The 26,297-nt window shown below is 35.1% G+C and overlaps 1 protein-coding gene across 1 annotated transcript; it reads right to left on the bottom strand.

The window, feature by feature from the left end:
- Nucleotides 1-22,019: 22,019 nt before the first annotated feature.
- On the bottom strand, nucleotides 22,020-22,958 carry LOC131276820 (olfactory receptor 7A10-like). The gene has a single exon (XM_058290397.1). It carries the CDS (start codon nucleotides 22,956-22,958, stop codon nucleotides 22,020-22,022), a length of 939 nt encoding a protein of 312 aa, XP_058146380.1.
- Between the last annotated feature and the right edge of the window lie 3,339 nt (nucleotides 22,959-26,297).

Genomic DNA, 26,297 nt, shown 5'->3' with positions numbered 1-26,297 from the left:
CATTGCTAATGGGGATACAAAATAGAGTAACCATTTTAGTAAATATGCATCCAGTCTTCCTTTTCTAATGGCTTCTACAAGGGCATTATACAACAAACAAGCAAAGATGCAAGCATATAGAGGCTCATCAGAATATTATTTACAATATTAAAATTACCCCAATTTATAGTGTATATTAATACAAGTTAGTGCAGGAAATTATGATAAATTCAAAGGGCTGTAGACATCAGAAAACATCTATTAACATGGAAAAATATTTAATAAATTATTTTTAGAAATAATTGTCCTTGTATAATGTAAATGGTACAATAATAATAGATTTATGTTTTATAACATAATAATGGAATTATATACACTTATATATAATAGGAAAATAATCTAGGAAGATATGCCCTAAAATATAAAGGAATATCTATTAATTGTGGACTTACAGTTAATTTAGATTTTGTTTTGTTCCATTGTTTGCATTTTTCCAGTAAAATATTTTTTTTTTATAAAAAAATGATAGTTTACATTGTTTTCAATAAATGGATGGCAAACACCTGTCTGATGTACATGATGGATGAGAAGGGAAAATACAAGTCCCAGTGTTCTGCCAGGGAATATCTCCAAAAAATGTGCCAACAAGTTGGGTTTTGTTTTTCTTGGGTAAATTTAAAGGGTTTTTTTCCTCAACAAATAGAAAAAAATGTCTAAAATGTACTTGAAGTATGAGGATGAATTGCTGAGCTTAGAGATAATTTAGAGACCCTTCTTTATGCTATTGTTAGAATCTTCCTCTTCTTTGGTTTGTAAAACTTTGGCATAGTCATATCCAACTACTTATTCCCAGCACACTTGTCATTGTTAATGGTGGTGGTGGTGGTGGTTGCAATGGTGTCATGTGTGTGTTGGCAGAGGTTGGTTTAGAAGGTGAGGGGAAAAAAGGGTAAAAGAAATATTAATTGGAAAATTACATCAGAAAAACCAAGACTTGACAAGTGCTACCTGTCCATCCCCAATTGGCAAATATTTGAAACTATTTTATCAATACTGTGTGATATTGGTGATGAACCAATAAAGAAAATGATTGCTCTGTTAAATGAGTAATTCTCTATTGACTTTTCCACCACATTTTAAAAACCTTAGCTGTGGGAATTTTCAATCATGTTAATCTCTTAATAATGATCAAATGTGGTTACCATTATTAACCACACCCTCTTATAATGAACTCTCCATGAAAAAAAAAATTTGAAAAGCTCTAGATAGAGCCTCAGACTTATGGCAGTGGCAATAGTTCATTTTCCTACCTGAATTTCTACAGTTTGACTGAAAAATAAAGAGACAATACTGAGATAGGGTAGTGAAAAGCATAAAGTTGATGCCAGGTAGACAACAAAATCCAGAAAGAATTTATAGTATCCAAGTTGGTAGGAAGATGAGAGAAGTCTTCATGGTTATTTAAAAAATCACAAGAGGGGTTTACAGGAAGATGTCATCAGAATATGCAGGCAAAACTCAAGTCTCTAAATAAAACAATACAGAGAAAGAGCCAAAGGCTTTCCAAGGAACCTGCCTTTGGGATCAACACACCAGGACAGTGTTATACAATTTGCATGAGTTTTGAGGGTGAGTGAGATGTAGAACCTAAACATAAAATGTGAGTTACCAATCACCTGCAGTAGCTGGTAAAAGCTTCCCTCTCCCAACATGAAAATATTAAGGCAAGTTTAAAACCCAGGTTCATTGCACCCAACTGAGCAAAAAGAGTGGGTAAATCAGGGAGATTCTCTTCGGTAAATTAGGCCAGGAGAGCTGACTTTAAATCTCACCTCTGGAGAGACAAAAACACAGGAAAGCAGAGATTGCAATACCTTAGTGGAAAGACTCACCAATGAGCAACATCTACTGACTGGGGTGGAAATTGCACGGACAAAATTTGTTTTTATGTTTCTTTGTATGCTAAATACTTGTGAGTCCATGGACTTTTTCTGGTAAATGGAGATGGGGAATTTTAAAGACTTAGAAAAAAATGAAGCAAATATTTTTTAAAAAGCTGTGAAAAAATACACAAAGCAAAGAAATTGTCCATTAGAGAAAATTCACCAATATATTCAGATGCATTGACATCAGCAAAAAATCACCTAACCTTATTAGGAAACCAGAAAAGATGGTCTAGACAAAGAACAAACTAAATATCCTGAAGAGATACAGGATTTAAGACAATTAATGATAATCACACAACACTCCTAAATCAATTCAAAGAATTGAAAGAAAATATGACTAAAGATAATAATGTGGACCATTGACCATGTAGTGCAGCAGTGCTCAGAGATGTATTCACCAAGTGCAATGAATGTCCCATGATGATGTAGGAGGTTGTTGTTATGGGAGGATTGGGGTGGGGGAGGTGGGGGTATATGGGGCCCTCATATTTTTTAATGTAACAGTAAAAAAATAAAGACAAAAAAGAAGACACTGGGTGAGCATAAAGAATATTTTGAAGGCTGCAAGGAAAGGAACAGACTTTAAGTTAGTGAAATACACAGTAGATGATATTAAAAATACATTTGTGGCACAGTAGAGCAGATTTGAAATCCTTGTAGATGGAATTATTAATTTTGAGAACTGAACATCGGAACTGGAAAATACAGGAGAACAGAAAGAGAAGAGAATGAAAAATTGGGAAAAGGGTCTTAGGGAAAGCTCTAAAATGACTGAAATGATAAATGCATAACTATGTATTTATACTAAATAACATTTATTGAGCACTTTAAACAGATTTATGCTTTATTAATATGTTTCTATAAAATTTTATTTGGTCTCCCTCATAGGAAAATTGGCAGCATTAAATAACTTGAAATTTATGAAGTACTCAAAATAGTATCTTGTTTATATACATAATAAGCATTGTATAGATTCGTTAATTAAATTAGATTTCACTGCCTTATTTTACCCATTTAAAAATTATTTGTTAAAATATACATATTATTTTGCAAAACAACCAGAAATTAAATTAAAACAGAGAGTATCTTCAACTGCAAGCAAAACAATTCTTTCCATCTGTCCCATAAGATCAAAGCTCCCTCTCAATCTGAATCTGAATGGGCATCATCATTTCAAAATCCTCAAGACAGAGGAAGACACAAACATAAGGTAAGAGTGCAAGAATGGGCCAAAGTAGACATTTTATTCTGGTAATGGAAGAACTTGTAACACTGATATAAAAAAGTGTTCACCAGAAGTTCTGGAGTTAGAAAGATAGACGAATAGGTGTATAATGGGGCATGCTTGGGACATTGAATATACATTTTGTTAAAATCTTTAAAATTGTATGGTACAAAGTATAAATCATAATGTAAGTTGTAGAGGGTGGTTAGCAGCAATGTTTCAATATTTGTTCATCAATTGTACCAAGTGTTTCAATCTAGTAGCACCAATGAAAGGTGTTATGAAAAGGGGAAAATGGGTGAGGAAAGAAGTTGAGGTAATATAGGAATCCCCACATTTTCAGTGTAACTTTTCCGAAAATCTATAACTTCTTTAAAAAGAAGAAAATGAATGAAGCATTGATATATCTTGACAAGATGGGTGAACACTGAACACATTCAGTCATTTAATCCTTGAAAAAATACTTATGGATTAAGAATTATTATCATTCTCATTTATAGATGAGGAAATTTGAGGTTTCATGAGGGTAAGTCACTTGTGCAAGACCAAGAAGCGAGTGTTGGAATGGGCCACATGGCTGACTACCTCACTTACAGGGATACCCTTCCCAACAACTCCATATAGTATGACAGACAATTATAGAACCTAACTAAACTGTAAAGTTGTTTTTTAAAGTATTTGTGTTATAATATATTTTCTATTTTTAGTGGAAGACAGGGGAAATATTATTTAATTCTTTTCAAACTTACTATAAGACCTGAGTATCATTTCAAAGAGAACTCAGAAACTCCTCAATGATAAAATACTTTTCTGTAACCTTAAACTATTTATTATAAATAAACTACCTGTTTCCCTTCACAACAGCAAATATGGCTACAGATTGCAATTCCCCTAAAGCTTCAAAAATACAGAGAAGCTACAAGAGGCTCAAGAAGATAAGGCCAATAACTTGATCATCTGCTAGTAGCCTATCTTTGGTTAGAAAGTATCTCCAATAATGGCTTGATTTGGATATCTATGCAGTGTCATTAATGTAAAAATTTTACTCCCAATAAATTTCCCTTATAGAACCACCCCATTTCTTATATTTTCCTTTGGCAGCCTTCAGCAAACTAAGACTTTATACAAAGCAGGCTACAGCAATAGTTCAGGCAAAATATGATGATGGAGTAGACCAGCATGGGGACAGCAGGCATGGGAAGAAATGGTCATGTCTGAGAAAACTCTTGAGTAAGGCCATGCCCAGTATTTCCTGGCAGTTTGCATGTGCAATGGAAGAGAGAGAGAGAAAAAATGAATCATCAAGGAGGACACCAAAAACTTTGGGTTGAGCAAGAGAACTTTAGAACTCTAATCAGAACAGAATACTGATGGAAGGAAAAGGTCAGGGGTGTGGGGAAATCTAGGTTTTTCTCTTTGTCATTTCTGTACTATATCCTTTTTTGTGTTAGTTCTAAAATTTCTGCAGCCACATATATTATCTATATAATTAGAAAATAAAGTAATCAAATGAAGTAGAAGATAGATGGGGAATTGGAAAGATAATTCCTAAATTAGATGATTTTTAGGTTGGGATGATCTTATCTACTTTTCATAACATGGCAAAATTTCTGTGATCATATAGAAAGTTAAAATCTCAGTAGTGTAAATTACTTCGACTATCATATGGACATAGAAAATAAAACTGATAAGTGAATAAATATATTGATATGTACATTTCAGCATTCCTCAACCCCCTAGAAGCTCCGTCATTCCAGTTGTGACAATGGTGAAGAAAAATCATCCCCTTGGTCTAATATTTTCCCTGTGTCCTCTCCCTCCTCCTGGCTTTGACTGGAGTTAGTGTTACTGCCTCAGAAAAAGATGCTTCAGAGAAGACTGTTTTGACTTCTGAGTCCCCAAATCCAAGGTGATTGATTTTAAAGTTCTTCAGGATACTTGGGGCATAATATAAGTCAAGTCACAGACAATTTTTCAAACTCTCCTTTATCTCCACTGAAAAACCAGATAACAATTTTCAGAGGGAGAGGAAGGAAGAATCATTGGGAAGTTAGAATGTTAAGCATTCTTGGGGTTCATTTCTACTCCCTTTAAGTCTTTTTGTGGTGTGTACATGGTACGGTATGTTGTACATAATTTGGATGATCCAGGAGGAAAGGGAATCTGTTCTAGCATAAAGTGATCAACACAGTCACCAAGTGTTTGCCATGATCCAGAATACTGAAATAAAAAAAGGATGCTTCTGATACATCCAGAAATATTATTAACATATCATGATATGGAGTTGATGATTCTCCTGGAATCAAGTAGCATAGTGGAAAGAAGCATGATGCCCTGGCACAGACTTGAGACATAAATTAAATTTTAAATGTTTGGTAGATTTCACCTGTGAAGCCATCTGGTGCAGGGCTTTTCTTAGTTGGGAGGTTTTTAATGACTGATTCTATCTCTTTACTTATGATTGGCGTGTTGAGATCTTCAATTTCTTCTATCATCAATGTGGGCTGCTTATGTGTTATGTGAGGATGTGGAGGAATGGGAACCTTCATCTGCTGCCCATGGGAATGAAGGATCCAGCCATTCTCAAAGACTATTTGGCTGTTCTTCAAAAACTAGCTACTGGTTTGCCATAAGACTCAGCATCTTCACTGCTGGGTATATAACCAAAAGAACTGAAAGCAAGGACACAAGCCAATATATGCACACCAATGTTCATAGTGGCATTATTCACGATTGCCAAAAGTTGGAATCAAGTCAAATGCCTATCAACAGATGAATGGATCAACACAATGTGGCATATACCTACAATGGAATTCTACTCAGCTGTAAGAAGAAATGCAGTATTAATCCATGGGATAACATGGATGAATCTTGAGGACCTTTTGTTGAGTGAAACAAGCCAGGCATTGAAGGAAAAATACTACATGACCTCTCTGATATGAGTTAAGCTAATCAAGCCATCTCAGAGAGGTAAAGTCTGGAAGATAGCTTTACAGGATATGGGGTGAGGGGAGAGGAAGCTTGTGAACCAATACCCACATGAGAAAAATCTATGATAAAGTGATGTTAAGATAGGGATAAGATAGGGGTGTAGGGACACTATTGAGTTGGGCTTTGCAGTCTTGAGGGGATCTGGGGTTGGAAGGATTTGTCAGATGGACCAAGTAATTGGGGGGAAGTTTGCAGGGGATCAAATGAACACAGGATATCATTAAGTATGTGGTTCAAACTATAAATTTAAGAAAAAGTCTGTAGAAAATACAAAAAAAAAAAAGGATTACTGGTATAAGATGTTTGACTGGGGTATCTGGCCCAGGATTCAACTGGGGCAAGCTTTTAGGGATTATGTGTGTGCTCATCATGTCATAGTCTGTTAAATCAGTGCATAGAAATCCATACAACAAGGGGGAATTTGTTATGCCCAAAACCTGGGGACCCCTGATGTTCTCAAACCCAGGGGCGCGAGTTTCTCGAGAGCATGGATGGCTTCCAATGGGGGAGGAATGACTGATGTGTCAAGTCCTTAGCATTGTTGCAAGTAAATATGAATCTTGTCCTTTAAGCAGTGAAACTTGGTTGTCACTATGGGCTCTGTGGGGATGAGGGGATGAGGAGAGAGGAATAGAATAGTTGGAGGAGGGGGTAATTGAGGTGCAATAGAAGTGTTTTACATGAATCTGCAAAGATGGATACAGGCCATGTTAAATATCAACAATAATTTATAAAGGTGCACAGTCCAAAATGTAAACCATAATGTAAACAATAGTGGTAACATGGTTAGTAGCTATGTTTCAATATCTGTACATCAATTGCAGCAAATATAATATCCACATAGGAAAAGATCATTGCTGGGGGAGGGAGAAAAGGGTTTGAGGTTGGGTATATGAGATTTCCCTATATTCTATATGTGAACTTACACAGACCTAAAAATTTTTGAATACACACACACACACACACATATATATATATAAAGGAAGTAGACACTGAGGAGGAAATGGAAGAGATTTCCTTGCTATGAACATATAGGGAAACATCTATTATCAGTGATGAAAGGCAAAATGCCAAAAAGTTTTTTGATATTTTTCAAATTTTGGGGGATTGGCTTCCCTTAAAATTGTCTTTTTACAAAACGTATATAGATAGCAAAAAAAAAGTTACATTAAGAGATATAAGTTTCCCATATACTCCACATCCCATCCCACCCCTCAACTCCTGCATCAACAACATCTTTCATAATTGTTGTATATTAATTGCATTTGGTGAATAAAATTTGGAACACTGATGCAGTGCATCAGTGATAGTTTACATTGTAGTTTACACTTTCTCCAAGTGCTTTCAGTGGGCTATGGCAGGATATATAATGTCCAGCATCTGTCCCTGCAATATCATTTAGGACAAGTCCAAGTTATGAAAATAACCCCATATCACATCTCTTCTTCCCTTTTACTACTCTCAGCAACTAAAATGTCCACTGTCTCCATATTCATGACACAATTTCTTCCATTGCTACTACTGGGGATAAGCCTCCCTGGCACTGATGTATTACTACCAATCATCAGCTGGTCATGCAACTAGAAAAATACCTTGAATAAAAGAGGGAAATTGTAAAGACAAATGAGTTTACATAGCTAAGGGCCTTCAAAAAAGAGTCAGGAGATCATCAGAGGGGTCGTGTTTATGCACGCCTCCGTAGGATTACAGAGACAGCCAATGTAGATACAACACCAGGTACTGGTACTACTGAGGACTATGAAGACACACAGGTTCTACCATCATGACACTTGGCTCTTGCATTCAGTGCATTGTCAGTGGGCCCTACTTTGGAATTTGTGCTCCTGAATGAGATGGAATTGGACTCAGATGTGACCTTTCTACAAATACCTATACTGTCACCTTTACTGAAATTGTTGTTGGCACTAGCATTGGTATATAAACAGGAGACTTGAAACTCTGGACTGGCCATGGGCCAGCTGGGTCCTGAGCCTCAGCAGAGTTACAACTCCTACTCTCCTGTTAATTGGACTTACCCAGGTCACCTAACAGGGAGGTGAAGATGGGCAGCTATCACACTAGGGAAAGGAGGGTGCCTAGAGCTCTAAGCAGGTGAATCACAGCCATCAACCGTGTGGGTCTAAGACCCCTCTTGATAAAGAGGTGGAGGAATAAAAAATGGTTTAGAGTGGAATTATTTTTATTCTACCTTAGATCTATTGTGACTAGTAATGGAAGAAACTGTAACATTGATGTGAAGAAAGTGGCCATGGTAGTTGCTGAGGGTAGAGAAAGGGAATAAGATATGTGATGTAGGGGCATTTTTCAGAATTGGCGTTGTCCTAAATGATATTGCAGTATAGAAGTTGGACATTATCTATCTTCCCTTAACCCACTTAGTGTACTGGGGGAGAGTATAAACTACAATGTAAACTAAAATCCATGTGGTGCAGCAGTTCTCCAAATGAATTCACCAACTACAATGAATGTGCCACAATGATGAAAGAGGTTGTTGATGTGGGAGGAGTGGGGGTTATGGGTGTGGGTATGTAGGAATTTTTATATTTCTTAATGTAACACTTTTTGTGATCTATGTATATTCAAAAAAAAACAATTATAAAAAATAGAAATGAAAGAATAAAAATGTCTTAATTGGTATACAAATACACCAGGAAAAGAACAGGAATAGAACTGTAATTTGAAAGCATGCATTCATCTGACTTCTCTCTTTTATTTAATTCTTACAATAATGACAGTGACTATTGAGATCAATCTGAATATTATGGTCTTAATCATTTCTGCACTAACAACAGTTAAACATCAGACTTTTTTTTTTAACAAAGCACAAGCTTCTTCACACTTCAAATTATTTCTAGCTGAAGAGAACTTCCTTCATGCATTATTATCAAAAGCAAAGGCTAGGAATGAATGTGAGCCAGAATAGCTAGATGGTGACTTTTCCCCTTTTCCAGTTTCTGTCACTGAGGTTTTCCATTGTATTAATGTTATAGCTTTCTCTTCTCATCTGACAATGTGAGAAGCCTGGGGAGAATTAGAGTACTGGAAATACTGAATTGACTTCTAGGAGTTTTCCCAGAGAAAATATACTGTGATTTTTTCTTTAGCCATTTTTAACTTAGGAAAATTTTGTATGTTCTTAGCCTAGCCATCCTCAGAGACAGATCCCAAAAAATGTCTGATAATAGAAATCACATGGTGTGTCTTTGTGACAAAATTAGATTCTGAGTCCTTTCTTTTTAAATTCTGATTTAGTAGGCTTGAGTGAAGCCTGTGAATCTATATTTTCAATAAATGCCTCTAAATAAGTATAAGATTAGAATTTGAAACAACCTTCCATACTCAGGTGGAGTATATGTTTGTCCCCTTGGCTGGTTTTATAAAGAACTATTTACTCCATTCTGGAGATGTGGATGAATAGCAAAAGAGCACTGCCTGCCCACCCTCTAAAAATTTATACCAGTACAACTTGAAGCTTCTTTTGCCAATTTTCACACATCAACAAGTAGAATGCAGCAGTGAGTATTAATAAAGTGTAATATGTACAGGTCACCAGGAAGATATCTTAGTCAACAAAATTAGGTTGGCTAGCTTGTTGCAACAAAGGAAAGCATGATCCCTGGGGAAGCATGGGATGTCTTATAAAAGGAAGTTAGAGTAAGCTTGTTTTATAGTTTTAACTTATGCTGAATATTTTAAGGAGAGTTTAAGAAAGCGGGGCATATTTTCCAGATGGCTGATGTCAGGAAATGGGGGAGGCTATTTATTGACTAAATATCAAAATTTTTAGCTTGGAGATGGGAGGAATGAAGTGGAATTAAAGTTGTCCTTTGTAAAGAAGCATGGCTATACATTAACCAAGAGAGGAATGTCAGATAAATTGTTACAAATACAATTTATCAAGCAGCATCTCAGACCTAAATAAAATTTCCAGTTTGGATCAGCAATCTGTAGAAACTCCTCCAGGAAATGCTGATATCCACAGAGAATGAGAATCACAGTCTCAGTTCAATCTTCACTGGTAATCAAAAACAGGGCACAGAATACTCCATCAATATAATATTAAGAATTCTCTTGCCCACTATTTCTGGTGATAGGTTGTATTTTTAATTATATAAAAAAGATACTATGTCTCTCTAAGGTATAGACTACAGAGATGATGCAAGACTTTGTAGAGAAATATGGAAGACTTTCAAAGGCAAATAACCATATTAATAATATTCCATCTCCTTGGACCTTCAATTTTTGGGGGGAGAGTGAAGGATAGAAAACATGATCCTATTTCATTTTGAGAAATAGTAGTTTGAGAATGAGTATGGGGAGAATTGTTTTTTCATTTCTTTCACTCAAATTACCTCCAAACTTGAATATTAACTCTCTCTGTAAACTCTCTTCTACTTTTCATTCTTAAAATCAATCAGCTTTTTTTCATAACTTGGTCAGGACAAATTTTCAAGGTACTCTAAAATTGAGGGAAACTTTAGATCATCATAATTTTGTGTGAAAGTGCATGGAAAGAAACACTAATAAAATATACTTAAGTGACTTGAAAATTATATGGGATTGTTTGGACTTGTGAAGTAGATATTACTATATTTTTTCCCCAAAGCACACTCAGAAGTCCCAACTTTTATGCCTTGAACAATTTTCCTAACACTACTAATTCAAAGTCCCACTGTGGTCTTATGAATTGTGAGTGTTCGGGCACTGACAATATTGTTCCAGACACATAATTACAATCTGTGATTTTTTCTAAGGGAGAGATTGTGTGTAACTGAGGCTAAAAGGTGGGTCTCCTTAGATATGGAGGGGAAGAGCTGAAGCTGAATAGGAGTCAGCCAGGCACAGAAAGGAATAGTACCTAGAGGGTAGTCCCTTAGATTATTTCAATAATAGGTGAATATGTCATATCAGTGCAGTTTAATTTTTATTTATCTTAAGAGGAATAAACTTGATTATCTTTTCACATATTTAGGTGTGTGGGAGCCAGGGGATGTTCATGTGCCCACTTAAATGAAAAACAGCCTGAAGCACATAGCTGCCTGGGAGACCCAGTGCACTCCCTAGTTAAATTGTAAAGGTCCACTGCAAACTTTAATCTTCTTAAGCCTGTATACTGCCTTCCTGTGAAAATATCGCAAACACACCATTTGTGTACCTCATATACCTTTAGCAGAAATTCTGTTCTTATACCCTATGGAACATCTCTGTTCTGAGACCCTTTATATCCCCCTCCTTTTTGCTTCTTTCTGGGATGCTAAGTTCACTATTTGACTGGTCACCATTGAAACTTCTTCTATTCATAAATCTTAATAAAGTTCATGTCTAACCATTTGCCTGATGCATTCTTAAGTCATATGGATGCCCCAACTTGTTTCCTTCAAAGGTGGGTTGGAACAACTGGCAAGCCACAGGCAAGAGAATGAAGGAAAATGGGCAGTATTGGGAATGAGCTCAGGAAGGGAGAATCTGTGTGGCATATCCCACATTGTCCTATAATGTTCATGTGGGGAGGGGTGGGTGTCCTCCTGTATGAGTGGGGAGCAGATGAGTGGAGACCACAAAGAGAATATGGGGTCACTCACTTGAATGACTGTTGTGGATCTCCACATGAATAAATATGGGAACACCCAATAAATACTGATAGGAGTAGCATGCATGCTGTAAACACAAAATATTATGAAGTTTGGTAAAGACAGTAGACATGCTGTCATAGAAGTCAGCTGACTATTGCAATGGGTTGTATGGTAAGCTATAACAGATTGTCTTGAGGAAGGCAAAGAAATCTGCCATTTGAGGAAACAGTTACAACTAGAAAGGGATGTGTGGACTTCCCCTGGACCTTAGGGACAAGTCTCTATGAGAAACTAGATAAGAAGGATTTGGAACTTAAGATCAGCACACTAGTCAGTGAAACCATTAGAAAATATTCTGTCATTGTTAACTGAGATAAGGAGAACATTCTTGCAGTAACGCTGCAACCCCCTACCACCTGAATGATGTGACTGTAGGCTAGTGGGTTACAACAGAAATAGTTTAACTGTTGGAAAAGTAGAAAAACCTAGCCTTACGAATATTCTTTATTCTGTGTCCAAGTTAATTCTAAGTATAATTTTTTTAAAGGTTGCATACCATTTATTTTTTTGAAAATTTTCTTTAAATAAACCAATTTTATTGATACATATTAGTAAAGCATACAATTCATCCAGACTGTACAATCAACAGTATTTAGTATAATCACATATCAGTGCATTCATCACTTCAGTCATTATTAGAGCATTTTCATTATTTCAATAATAATAATAATAAACATAAAACAGACAAACAAGAAAATTCTTCACTTCTTGTACTCTCTATGCTTCACATGCTGTACATAGCTGTTATTTCTGACTATTGCACATTTATTTATTTATTTATAAATCAGTTTTATTTAGATATAGTCACATACCATAAGATGTATCCAAAATATATAAACAATGGCTTTAGTATAATCACAGTGTTGTATATTCATCATCAAAAATTTTTAGAAAAATTTCATTACTCCAAGAGAAAAACTCCACAACCCTTAGCAGTCCTTCCCCAGCTGTGCATAACAACTAATTTCATCTTTTTTAAAATTTTATTTTATTTTTTGTTTTTTTCTCATTTTATTTTTCATTTTTTTAACTTTTCAATTTTGTTTTTTTTTTCTTTTTTCTTTTTTCTTTATTTTTTAATGTTACATTCAAAAGTTATAATTACAACTTATAATAACATAGACAAAATTACTGATGTTAACATTTTGTAACTTTTGATTGAGACAGCTTTATGAAAGGAAAAAGAGAAAAAGAGTTGAAAAATGTTGGCTGCTTTTGTAAGCCTTCAATTAAATTAAGGCTTAGTCCCAATAGCAACTGGTTCCCACTGCCATCTTGTCTCTCAAAAAATATTTCTAGTATTGCATGCTACCAGGTATTTCAAATGAAGTAAAATTTTGTATGTATAAAACCATATTAAATCATTATTCTGATAAGTTCATTTAATTTTATGTTACTTGTAAGAAATTTTCTTGGAGACAATTTCCTACATCATTTGGTAGCTTATTTATGTAAATATTGCAGTATGATATTGTTTATGAATGACAAAAATAGATATTAGATGATATTTGTAATCTGGTCTCCTCTCTAGGCATATTAGATTGGATTCACAGGTTTCACTTCTCCTTGATTAAATAATGCTTAAATTTACCAAGCCATAAAGCATAAGTTACTTTCCTCACCAAAGTTTGTTGCCACATGTTGGAGCAAGATGGCTGCCAATATCTGCAAGGGTTCAGGCTTCCTCTTTCTCTGTTGGCTCTGTGGTCCCAGCTTCTTCCAATATTAGCTGTAGGCTCGGATAAGTTTTGTCTCTCTCCTGGGGCTCATTCCTCCCTGGGCTCAGCTGCTCTGCTCTCTTCACAAAGCCGACTTCAGGCTATCAGGTGAATAGATTGTCTCTTTTCCTCTGCATTCTCTATTGGAAATTTCTCTCTTTCCTCGTGTATCTGATTCTCTGTGTGTTTACTTCCCAGGGGCTCCAGGTCAAATCTCCAACCACCCTTCTACACAGTGTGGTTTCTCTGTGAGTCCCCACCTAACAAGGGGGTGGGGAATCAGCATCTTTCTGAAGTGGTCCAATCAAAACCTTAATATAGGGAAATATCTCCAAGATCTTGTACTAGGAAATGGTTTCATAACTTTACAGCAAAACATAAGCAATGAAAAAATAAACAAATAAATGGGAACTTCTCAAAATTAAAAAGGTTTTGCTTCAAAAGAGTTTGTCAAGAAACAAAAAAGGCAACCTACTCAATTGGAAAAATATTTTGCAACCATATATATCACAAAGATACTGAGCAAGCATAAAGATAATTTGAAAGTAAAGTGCTGATAGGAATGAAAGAGGAAAACGGACTTTGGCCCAGTGGTTAGGGCGTCCGTCTACCATATGGGAGGTCCGCGGTTCAAACCCCGGGCCTCCTTGACCCATGTGGAGCTGGCCATGTGCAGCGCTGATGCGCACAAGGAGTGCCATGCCACACAAGGGTGTCCCCCGCGTGGGGGAGCCCCACGCACAAGGCGTGCGCCCGTGAGGAGAGCCGCCCAGTGTGAAAAGAAAGAGCAGCCTGCCCAGGAATGGCGCCGCCCACACTTCCCATGCCGCTGACGACAACAGAAGCAGACAAAGAAACAAGACGCAGCAAATAGACACCAAGAACAGACAACCAGGGGAGGGGGGGAAATTAAATAAATAAATCTTTTTAAAAAAAAGGAATGAAAGACATGATAAATAAGATCAAACCTACATTAGAGGTATACAACAGCAGACTTAAAAAATAGAAAAATAATATGAGTGATACAGAAGACATAATAGCCAAATTTGAAGAGATAAAATAACAAAAAGGGAAAAGCATTGAAAAACTTGAGCAAGGACTCAAGCTGTTGAATGATAACATCAATCTAAACAATATATGTGTTATGGAATTTTCAAAAGAAGAGAAGAGTAAAGGGGCAGAAAGGATATCTGAAGAAATAATATCCCCGGTACCCCACTAAGAATAAATGTGAATAGACCTACTCCCAGACACATAGTAAGTACTCAGAATCTCAAATGACAAAGATAAAGAGAAACTTTTGAGTGGTGCAAGGGATAAGCAGAACATCACACATGAGATATACTCAGTAAGACTTAGTGCAGATTTCTCATCAGAGTCCATGAAGGAGAGAAGACAATTTCATGATGCGTTAGGATATTGAAAAACAATGTGCAAGCCAGGATTCTTTATCTAGCCAAATTGAAATTCAAGTAAAGGTGAGTTTATAATATTCACAAATAAACAGAAACTAAAAGAATTCATAAAGAAAGTACCCACCTTTGCAGGAAATATTAAAGGTCACCTTACAACCTGAAAGAAAATGACAGAAGAGTGATGCTTGGAGGAGAGTACATAAAAAAGAAGAGCAGAAAGGATAACAAAAAGAGTAAAATATCATATAAAAATAAGACAATACATATGAAAACCAAAGAATAAAATGGTGGAAGGAAGTAATGCATTTACAGTAATACTGAATGTTAGTGGATAAAAATTCCCCAATCAAAATATATAGCCTGACAATGGATAAAACCATGAGCCATCCCTATGCTGATCATAAAAGACTCACCTTAGACCCAGGGATACAAACTTGTTGAAAATGAAAGATTGTAAAAAGACATTCCAAAGAAATAGTAACCGAAAAAGAGGAGAGGTTATACCAATAACAGAAAAAACAGATTTAAATAGAAAAAAATTATAAAGATACAGAAGGCCTTTTATATTAATAAAGGGTCCATCCACCAGGAAGAATTAACAGTCATAAATGTATATGCATATAATGAGTGTGCCCCAAAACACCTGAGGAAAACTGGGAAAACTAAAGTGAGAAATAGACATCTCTACAATTATGGCTAGAGACGTCAACACACCACTCACATTATTAGATTTTACAACTATACAGAACATCAGCAAGGAAAGAGAGAACTTGAATATGGCAAGCAAGCATGACTGAACATAGATATACAGAACACTGCACTCAAACTTTGGGTTATACATTTTTCTGAAATGCTCACAGACCTTTCTCCAGGGTAGACCACATGTTAGGTGACAAGGCAGGTCTCAACAAATATAAAAATGATTGAAATACACAAAGCACATTTTCAGATCATAATGGAATGAACTGCAAATCAATAAGAGATGGGAAAAAGTTAAAGTCATGAATGTGTGGAGACTGATCAATATATTTCTAAATAATCAGTGGGACAAAGTAGGGATTGTAAGTGAAATTAGTAAATATATTAAAAATGAAAATGAAAATAAGAACACAACTAAACTTCTGGGTTACACAAAAGCAGTCTTGAAAGGGAAATTTATAGCTCTAAATATCTGGTTTATAAAGAAGAAGAGCTAAAATCAAATATTGAACTGGACAACCAGAGAAACTTGTCAAAGAAAAGCAAAAAATTCACAAATCAAGCAAAAGGAAAGAAATAAAAAATATTGGACCAGAAATGAATGAAATCAAGAAAAGATAGAGAAAATCAACAAAACCAAAAGCTGGTTCATTGAGAAGATTAATAAAATTGACTATTTAAATTAGCAAAATAGAGGAAATTCAAATCAATAAGTTCAAAATGAAAGGGGCAAAGATACGATTGACCACACAGAAATTTAAAAATAATTTATAAGTATGTTATGAGGAACTCTATTCCAAAAAACTAGACAGCCTAGAAGAAAAAGAAAAATTCCTAAAAATGCACAACCTATACTGATGTTGGAAGAAATATAAGAACTTAAAAGATTGAATCAGTCATTAAAAATCTACCAAGAAAGAAAAGCCCAGGGCCACATGGCTTAAGAGGTGAATTTAAAGTCTTCCAAAATTTGAAGAGGAGGGAAGACTGCCCAACAAATTTAATGAACCCATCACCATCCTAATTTTAAAGACAATTAAAGACACTAATAGAAAATTCAGAATAATCTTTTTAATGAACGTAGATTCAAAAATTCTCAACAAAATACTTGCAAAATATCAAAAGACATATACATCACGAACAATTGGGATTTATTCTTCATGTGCAAGGGTGTTTCAACATAAAAAATCTATTAACATAATAAACCACATTTACAGATTGAGAGAAAAAGCCCATGATCCTCTCAATAAATGCCAAAAAGGCATTCAACATATCCAACATTTTTTCCTTTATTTTTAATCCATTTTACTGATACATATTTTAATCTTTATTATTTAATTGCCTTTTATAAAAGATACATAGATCACAAATATATTCCATTAAAAAATTATGAGGTTCCCATATACACCCCACCCCACTCACCTTTTCCCAGATCAACAGCCTATTTCATCATTGTCACACATTCATTGATTTGGTGAATATGGTTTTGAGCACAGCTGTACCATATGGATTATAGTTTACACTGTAGTTCATGAACCTCCATGTCGCTCAAATGTGGCCACTCTCTATGCCAGCATTTTTTCTTGATAAAAACATTTCCAAACGTAGAAATGGAAGGAAAATTCCTCAATATGAAAAAGAGCATATGTGAAAAACCCACAGCCAACATCCAACTCAATGGGGAAAGTTTGAATGATTTTCCTATAAGATCAGAAACAGTAAAAGTATGCCCACTGCATGATTTATTCAAACTTAGAATTTCTAGCTAGAGCAATTAGACATGACAGAAATAAAAAGCATCCAAATAGGAGAAGTAAAACTCTCGCTATTTGTGTTGACTTTTTCCTAAATTTAGAACATTCTGAAATGACTGTGATAAAGGTACTTGAACTAATAAACAAGTTTCTCAAGGTGGGAGGATACAAGATCAAGATGCAAAAATCAGTGATGTTTCTGTACAACAGTATTGAATAATCTGAGGAGGAAATAAGGGGAAAAATTCAGTTACAAAAGCAAAAACATTACTCAAATACCTTTGAATGAATTTAAGCAAAGAAGTACAGGACCAATATTTTGAAAATTACAAAATAATAGTAAAAGTAAACAATGGAACCCTAAACAAAATGAAAGACATTCCATGTTCATGGATTATAAGAATAAGTATCTTGAAGCCATCAATCCTGCTTAAACTGATTTATAGATATAATGCAATGCAAATCAAAATTCCAATAACATACTCTACAGAAACAGAAAAAATATTTACCAAATTCATTTGGAAGTGAAATTGCACCTGAAAAGCCAAAGGCATTTTACAAATGAAGAGTGATGTAGGAGGAAATTCATTGCTTGTCTTTGAAACATATGAGAAAGGTACATTGGTCTAAATAGCATGGTGTAGGCATAAAGACATACACACCCATAGTAGGATTGAGCTAAGAGTACATAAAAAACTCTCACCTCTCTGGCCAACTGGTTTTCTACCAACAAACCACAGCCACGTTAATGGGATAAAACAGTGTTTTGAAAAATTGTGCTGGGAGAGGTGGATATCCATAACCAAAGAAATGAAAGAGAACCCTTGCCTCATTCCCTACACACAAATCAAGAAAGAATGTTTCAAAGACCTACATATAAAAGCCAGGATACTGAAACTTTAAGTAATATTTCTGTAATCTAATGGTCTTTAATATTTTAAAGAAATTAAAACAGGAAAAAAGCTAGTAGAAGAAAATGTAGTGAAATTTTTAAAGAACTTGTAATAGGTTCTGGATTCTTGGGCTTTATACCCCAAAATGAGTGACAAAAGATAAAACAGATACATGGTACCTTCTCAAAATTAAACATTTTTGCACATCATAGGACTTTGTCAAAAGGCCCCCAACTCAATGAGAAAAATATTTTGAAATCATATACCAATAATTGTTTAATATCCATGATCTGTACAGAGAATTTTTATAACTCAACAATAAAAAAACAAACTACCCAATAAAAAATGGACAAAAACTTGAATAGATAACTGTCCAAAGAAGAAATATAAATTGCTTGCAAAAAAAATTACACCAAAAATTTAAAGGATCTGTGTTCAGAAAAAAAATAATAAGTTGCTCAAAGAAAACAAAGACTTAAGTAAATGGAAGGTCATGCAGTGTTCACAGATAGGAAGGTTTAAAATCATTAGGATGTCAGTTCTGCCCAAACTAATTTACAGATGAACCACAATCCCAATAAAAACCCAACAAGCATTCTTTGAAGAAGTGGAAAAGCTAAGTATCAATTTATTTTTCGTAGGATAAGTGGCTAAAAGAGCCAAATGTGTCCTATAAAGAAGAAAAAAGTTGGAGAACTCTCACTTCCAGACCTTAAAACATATTACCTAACTACAATTCAAAAACAGAAGGGTACTGGCATAAAGATAGACAGATTGATCGATGGTAATGAATTTAGAGCCCCAAAATAAACCCTTACATATGCAGTCAATTGAATTTGACAATGCTCTCAAGCCTGTTCAGCTGAGTTAGAAAAGTCAATTCAACAGATGGTACTGGTAGAACTGGTTATCCATATACAAAATAAAGAAAAATGACCCCTATATCACTCCTTATACTAAAATTAACTCAAAATGCATTAAGAACCTAAACATAAAAAGTGAAATATAACAACTCCTAGAAGAAATCATAAGACAATATCATCAATATCTTGTGTAGGCAGCGGTTGCTTAAACCTTACACGCAAGTCAGGAGAAACAAAGGGAAAAAATAGATAAATGGGACCTGCACAGTATTAAAACTTTCACCCCTAAGTACTTTGTCAGAATGTTGAAAAATCATACAACTCAAAGGGGGAAAATAGTTGGAAATCAAATATTCTGTAAGCATTTCATATCCATGATATAAAAAGAGATACTAAAAGTCAAAATTAAAAAGGTAAACTACCCAATAAAAAATGGGAAAAAGACTTGAAAAGAAAATTGTCCCAAGAAGAAATACAAGTAGTGAAAAATAAAAGAAAAACTGTTCAACATCACCAGCAATTAGGAAATTAAATAAAAACTGATATAATTTTAAACCTATTAGCTAGCCATTATTAAGAAGTCAGAAAATTGTAAATGTTAGAGAGGATATGGAGAGATAGGAATGCTTATTCACTGTTGGTGAGAATGTAGAATGGTATAGTCACTGTGGAGGACTGTTTAACTTCCTAAGCAAGTTGAATCTATACTTGCCATGTGACAAAGAAATACCATTTCTAGATATATATCAAGAATAACTGAGAATAGTAACTCAGACATTTGAACACTGATATTTCTAATTGAATATTCACTTTGCCAAAAGTTGGAAACAACCCAGGTGTCAGTCAACAGATGAATAGATAGACAAACCTTGGTGTATGCACAGGATGGAATTTTATGCAGTTGTAATGAGAAATGAGTTTATAAATCATATGGCAACATGGAAGAATCTGGAAGATATTATTTTGAGAAAAGCAAACCAGAAATTAAAGCCCAAATACTGTATGAATGCTATACTATGAGCTAAATATAGTGTGTAATATCATGGAATTAATATTAATAACTTGAATATGGACCTGAGAAAACAGAATGAGATTAGAAATGGAAAGCTGAGAGTTACCTTGTGCAAAATTAGTAAAATGGGTTTGTCTTAATCTTTGGAAATGAATAGAAATGGTGAATGCCCAACATAATATTTATACCTTACAGTGCTATTATATGGGTATGAAAGTGTTTTAAAAGGAAAGTCAAAAGCCATGCATACTACTAGAAGGAAAGCAAACAATGTATCATGGGACTGTATAAAACTTAAACCTCATGTAAACTACAAATATGGACAAACTTTCACACATAAGTCTGTTTTTACAAATATAAATGCAAGTAAACTAGAGATATGGAGAAAGAATAGCAGCTCTGTAAATCAGGGGAAGCAAAGAAAGAATGAGAGGTGATGAGAAGATTTTTGCTTTCCTGCTTTGGTTCATTATTATTATGGGGATAATGAAAATTAATAATATATGAGGTGATGAATGGACACCTTTGTGAATATACCAAATTCCATTGATTACACAGTTTGGATGGATTTATACTTTATTAATATGCATCAAAAATTGACTTGTTAGCAACAAAAACAACAACAAAAAACATAAAACGTATAACCTTTTCTGGAATTCATAAAAGAAATTCAACCTGTCACAACTATGTAGCTCCTAGAATGAACATATGGAGTATTTTAAAATACATTTATTTTTGGACTGACATAAAGTGTTATATTTGTATTGTCTAAAATAATATGCTTTAAGACAGAACATGCTTCAAAAGAACTTGGTGTTTTTCTGCTATCTCTTAGAGTCCTGGGTTAATCATGAGAACAAATCCAGACTAGTTTACTGGAGTATTAGAGGTTACATGGGTCAAAGAAAAATTGTCTCAGTTCAGGCCACTCAAGAGCAGCATATATTCAGGAGAGCCCCCAAATATAAGACACTAGCCCTGATAAACCAGTGCTTTCCAGTGGACACAGAGCTGACAACAGATGTTTGAGTAGCTCAGCAGACATCAGAATAATATCACATCATAGACTCCCACATAATAATAAAAGTGTAACTATAAAATACTTATTTTGAGTTAGTTTGATATGCAGCAAAATCCAGTTGATACAAGTGTCAATTGAACAGAACTATAGGAATTTAGAATGGGCTCCTTCTTATTTTGAACATTTCTTCAGATTTTAAGACAGCATCCATGAATACATTGTTTTTAAATTTATTTCAGATAACTATAAAATGGGACCACAGCTGAGATTCTATTCCAGATCATCCAGAATTATTGGAAGGATATGACTGTTTGTGCAGAAACAATTTACTATGCTGAATCTCAACAGTTCATTCCCTGAGGAATTATTTTGCAGGATTTCAAGCTACTGTGAAAGTCTTTCTTAGTTCATGAGGATTGACTACAGTTTTGAGCACAAAGGTGATAATGTAATGGATTATAGAATATATACAGAGATCGTTCACCCATGCAAACTTCAATGTTAATGGTGAAATTTAGAGGAAGGAGATATTTTATTTTTCTAAATGGACAGATTATTTATTAACCAATAAAATCATGCACAACATGCACCTGGGTCCTGCACCCACACACATAGACTTTTTATACACGTAATTAAAGATTTATTACATCAACAAGATGACATAAACAGCATAAAATATTCTTTTCTATGGAATGTAAGCTTTTTTAAACTTTTATGGTCTCATATTTAAGTTCATGACAGATTCTACTGTAGGTTCCATTTCCATGAACATATGAAATACTTCCAATTTATGCCCAGACAGAAGTTTTGAGCCCAGCAATTCTATCACCTCTGCAGTCCCAGGAGAAATTATTTCTTCATGGCTTCATACTCAAAAAATCTCCTCAGGGCCATCTTTATACCTTTATTTCTCAAACTGTAGATGAAGGGGTTCAACATGGGTGTGACCACAGTGTACAAAACTGAGGCTGGTGCACTTGACCTTGCATTATGCAAAATAGTAGAAGTAAGGTATACACCTAGACTTGTACAATAAAATAAGGAAACTGCTGAGAGGTGAGATGCACAGGTGGAAAATGCTTTAGATTTTCCTTGAGTTGATGAGATTGCACATACGGTGGAAACGATCTTAGAGTAAGAGAAAATTACACCAGCAAGGGGACCCCCACAAAGCAGCACAATTGCAAAATACATCACTATGTCATTCAAGAAGGTTTCAGAACAGGCAAGGTGGATGATCTGATTAATTTCACAGAAAAAGTTGGGAAGTTCAAAGGGTGAACAAAAGGACAGCCGCAAAATCATTAAACTTTGTAACAGGGAATGTAAAATACTCATGATCCAGCACATCAAAACCAGTAGTATACAGAGCCGGGGGTTCATGATGACTGTGTAATGCAGAGGGTAACAAATGGCCACAAAGCGGTCATAGGCCATCACAGCCAGGAGAAAGTCATCCATCCCTACAAAGAGTAAGAAAAAGTACATCTGTGTGAGGCAGCCTACATAGGAAATGGTTTTGCTCTGTGCCTGAATGTTCAACAGCATTTTTGGGACAGTGATGGAGATGAAAAATATGTCACAGAAGGAAAGATTAGATAGGAAAAAGTACATGGGTGTGTGGAGGTGGGAGTCAGTGATGGTGGCCAGGACAATGAGCAGATTCCCAATGACAGTGACCAGGTACATGGACAGAAACAACATGAAGACAAAAGTTTGCAATTCTGGTTCATCTGAAAATCCCAGAAGAAGAAATTCTGAAATTTGAGTATTATTTCCTTGTTCCATGTTGGGGCTGTGCTATCAGAGAAGAGAAAAATGCCATGACTAATTTTCACAGAATGAGACTTTACCAACCTATGAAATATGGAATGAATCATACATTGGAGACAAGAAATACATTTCTAAATTTATATTATGCATCTTGTCCCCTTCCCTTAAGAGTGTTTCTTGTATTGACTCCAAATAGGAATTCCTGTCCCCCAACATTTTTGTCCTCAAAAATTATGTATTCTACAGAGCCTATGAGAAATACACTCCTTCATTTGAAGAATATATATTAATTTCTGTCTTTGTGCCAGGCATTTTCTAAGCAATGGTTATACATCTATAATCGGAGGCTGAAAAAGAATATAAGAAAAAAAGAAACAATGATACAACATGTCAGAAAGGGACTAGAGTGAACCAAAAGGAAATCAAATAATGAGAGTGATTGAGAGGTTTTTAATGTCTATGCAGGTAATAGAAGAAGAAAAGGGCATTTGCACAGGTGCATCAAATTGATAAGGCAGGACCTACAAGGATATCTGGAAAGTGTGTTCCCAGCAGGGACACAGCAAGTATGAAAGTCCTGAGGAAGGGTCTTATTTCACTTATTCAAGACCTGCAAAGAGGCATGTATGGAAGACAAAAAAAAGCAAGAAGGAGAGTGCTGAGGGAAGTGTTGAAGAATGAGGGGCCTTGTTGCTGTAAGAATTCAGGACATGGGGAATCTCTTGTACGTATATTGAACATCATGCATGTTACTAATTAGGCTTAAAGGGCATCCTGTGAATTAAATGGATCCTTTCTTTAAATCCATCTGTATGTTTGTGTTATGGAGTCTGCACTTTAGGAAAAATATTTTGGAGTATTTGAGCCCAGGTCACCCTAATCTGAGGATGACCATACCCACCAAATTCACATGTATACAGAAACACACAACCATCACACACACAACACCATAGAGTCATATATGCACACACACACACAACATACCATAGATTCTTGTAGGCATGTTAACAATCTGCTACACTATTAAATTAAATTTGCCAAATTGTTTAGAAAAAGTACCCTGAAATTTCAATCAGGCAATCTCTAATTATCATGTGAATTTTGGGATATATTCTGAGGTTAGTTTTCATATATGAGTCAAAACTATTTTATAATATTAAATAAAAGAGAATAAGTGGAAATATTATAAAGTATCAGATTACCACACATCCAGTAAGGGTGCACAGGAAACAGTTTCATCAATCTCTTTATGCATGTGTGTATACATGGGTGCCTGCCCAAATTGCTGACCATAGCATAAAATATGGTTTTACTCTGAAAAGGTCAACATTTTGGAAAACACTAGACTGATGGCAAGAATACATGAAAAATAGACTCCCTGCATTATAGGGAAAATCTCCTATGAATGGAGACTGAAGGGAAGAGTGAGGCTGGAGAGGTAAGAGCCAGTCATCATGAGAGCTGAGACTCAAAGGCCACAGAAGGAGCCAGTGTTCTTGCAGCACCTGCTTTGCTGTAGTCTGTCCATCTACCTGCTCTTCCTATGCCTGTCCTATATCTGATCACATTGTTTTCCTTTAGTCCAGTAGTAGATGCAGCATGTCCCTCACTTACTTTGTAGCATTCTTTCCTTATTATAGGGCTTTGGGTTTTGACCCCTGTTTGGACAACTCCAATGGGCACACTCCATTCCTGGTTCTGCACCTTGACCAACATGCACAGGACTTCCCAGATCACCCTCTACAAACCATGACAATCTGTGTTCTTCATCTGATTTATCTTTGTCCAAATGATGTATCCTTGAGGATGTTATGTCATATGTACAATTATAATTGTAATATGAGTTCTCCAGTAAAATCTGTGAGCCCAATGATCAGGGACTAGATGTACGCTGTTCTCTTTTGTGTTTTCAAAAAGGTGTGTGAATATTACAGATGTTTTCAAATTACCAGTTTAAAGGAAATGTGAATTTATTAAATAATATATGGCAGGGAGAATACAACAAGATTGAATATAGTTCTGTCCAAAGAACTGTACTAGAAAAATTTAAAGGTAGTATTTTTATCTGAACTCTGAAAGACAATCCACATAATATCCATGTGGATTAATAAGTAAATACCAAATATTTGGAAATAAAATAATATACTAATATATTTCTTAGTGCATGGAATAAACAGTAACCTAAAGTTATAATTTCATCCCACACGAAGAGAAGTGGATTCAAATATGCTTGTGACTAGGATTAAATTGAAAGGTAGTCGAATCCTAAAGAAACACTCCTAAATAATGGCAGCGTATGCTGCAACTTTTGGAAAAAACCGAAGCACAATAGGAAAAGGTATAAGCAGGGAATGAGAAATGTTAAATCAAGTTGGCAATGTCTGTAAAAAGCAGTTTATCAAATCAAATGCCACAAAATTTTCCGAGACTGAAAATCAATGGTAGGAAAAAACTATGTAACAATGATAGATGGGAGCATGCAAAATTTGCTTTCAAACAAACTTCTCCACTTACATCTACACTGATATAAAAGAAATAAATGGTGAAAATTCATGGAAACCTTGCAGTCCTTTTTTTGAAAAAATGTAATTTAGAAAACCAGAATATAACTGCTCAGACCTATGTCTATAAATAAAAAACTTGAACAATTTTTAATAGAGAGAGAGAATGGCTAATAAACCAGCATATATTTAAACTCAACAAGAAAGGAATAATTGTCAAGTAAAAGCTTTAGTATACCGCTTTCTTCCAATTAAACAATTATCATTTTTCATACGAATACCCATTGTGAAAGTTTATGTATGTTGTACTGATGTGGCAGCATCTCATCTACCTGCATTGGACTAGCACTTTCCTATCACTACATAAGTGTGCTCAAATAGATCTTGTCATGAAAATTCAATTGAAACTTCCTCACTGCACTGCTAAGCATATCTCCACTAAAAAAAAAGAAAAAATTCTAATTTTCTCTTCTCACCTTAATTGCAAAGCCCCTTTGCTTTTATGAAACTATTTTATTCCTTAATTCCTTACTCTAACTGGGCTTCCAGTCCCATTATTTAATTGTTAACAAGGAAACCTGCATTGCTTAATTCAATGGAACCTTCCTTTCCAAAAATATAATACATATAAAATGTATTAAATAATTAAGAAATCAAGGGGAAAAGCAGGGCTATATTTTGCTCTTGGACTGGACTGAATTACAACTCAGGTGACCTCAGATAAGCACCCTTAGTTTCTATTCCACCTGACCCCTTCTGAAAATATCTATGTGGCTTTCTGACTCACCTGGATGGTGTTTCACAGAGGAATGTCTCCAGGTAGAAACCCAAATTCCTTCTTGAGTGTTTGATG

Source organism: Dasypus novemcinctus, chromosome 30 (genome assembly GCF_030445035.2).
Source record: "Dasypus novemcinctus isolate mDasNov1 chromosome 30, mDasNov1.1.hap2, whole genome shotgun sequence".
NCBI lineage: Eukaryota > Metazoa > Chordata > Mammalia > Cingulata > Dasypodidae > Dasypus > Dasypus novemcinctus.
The sequence above is the reverse complement of the archived record's forward strand: the minus strand, read 5'-3'. Positions and strand labels throughout refer to the sequence as shown.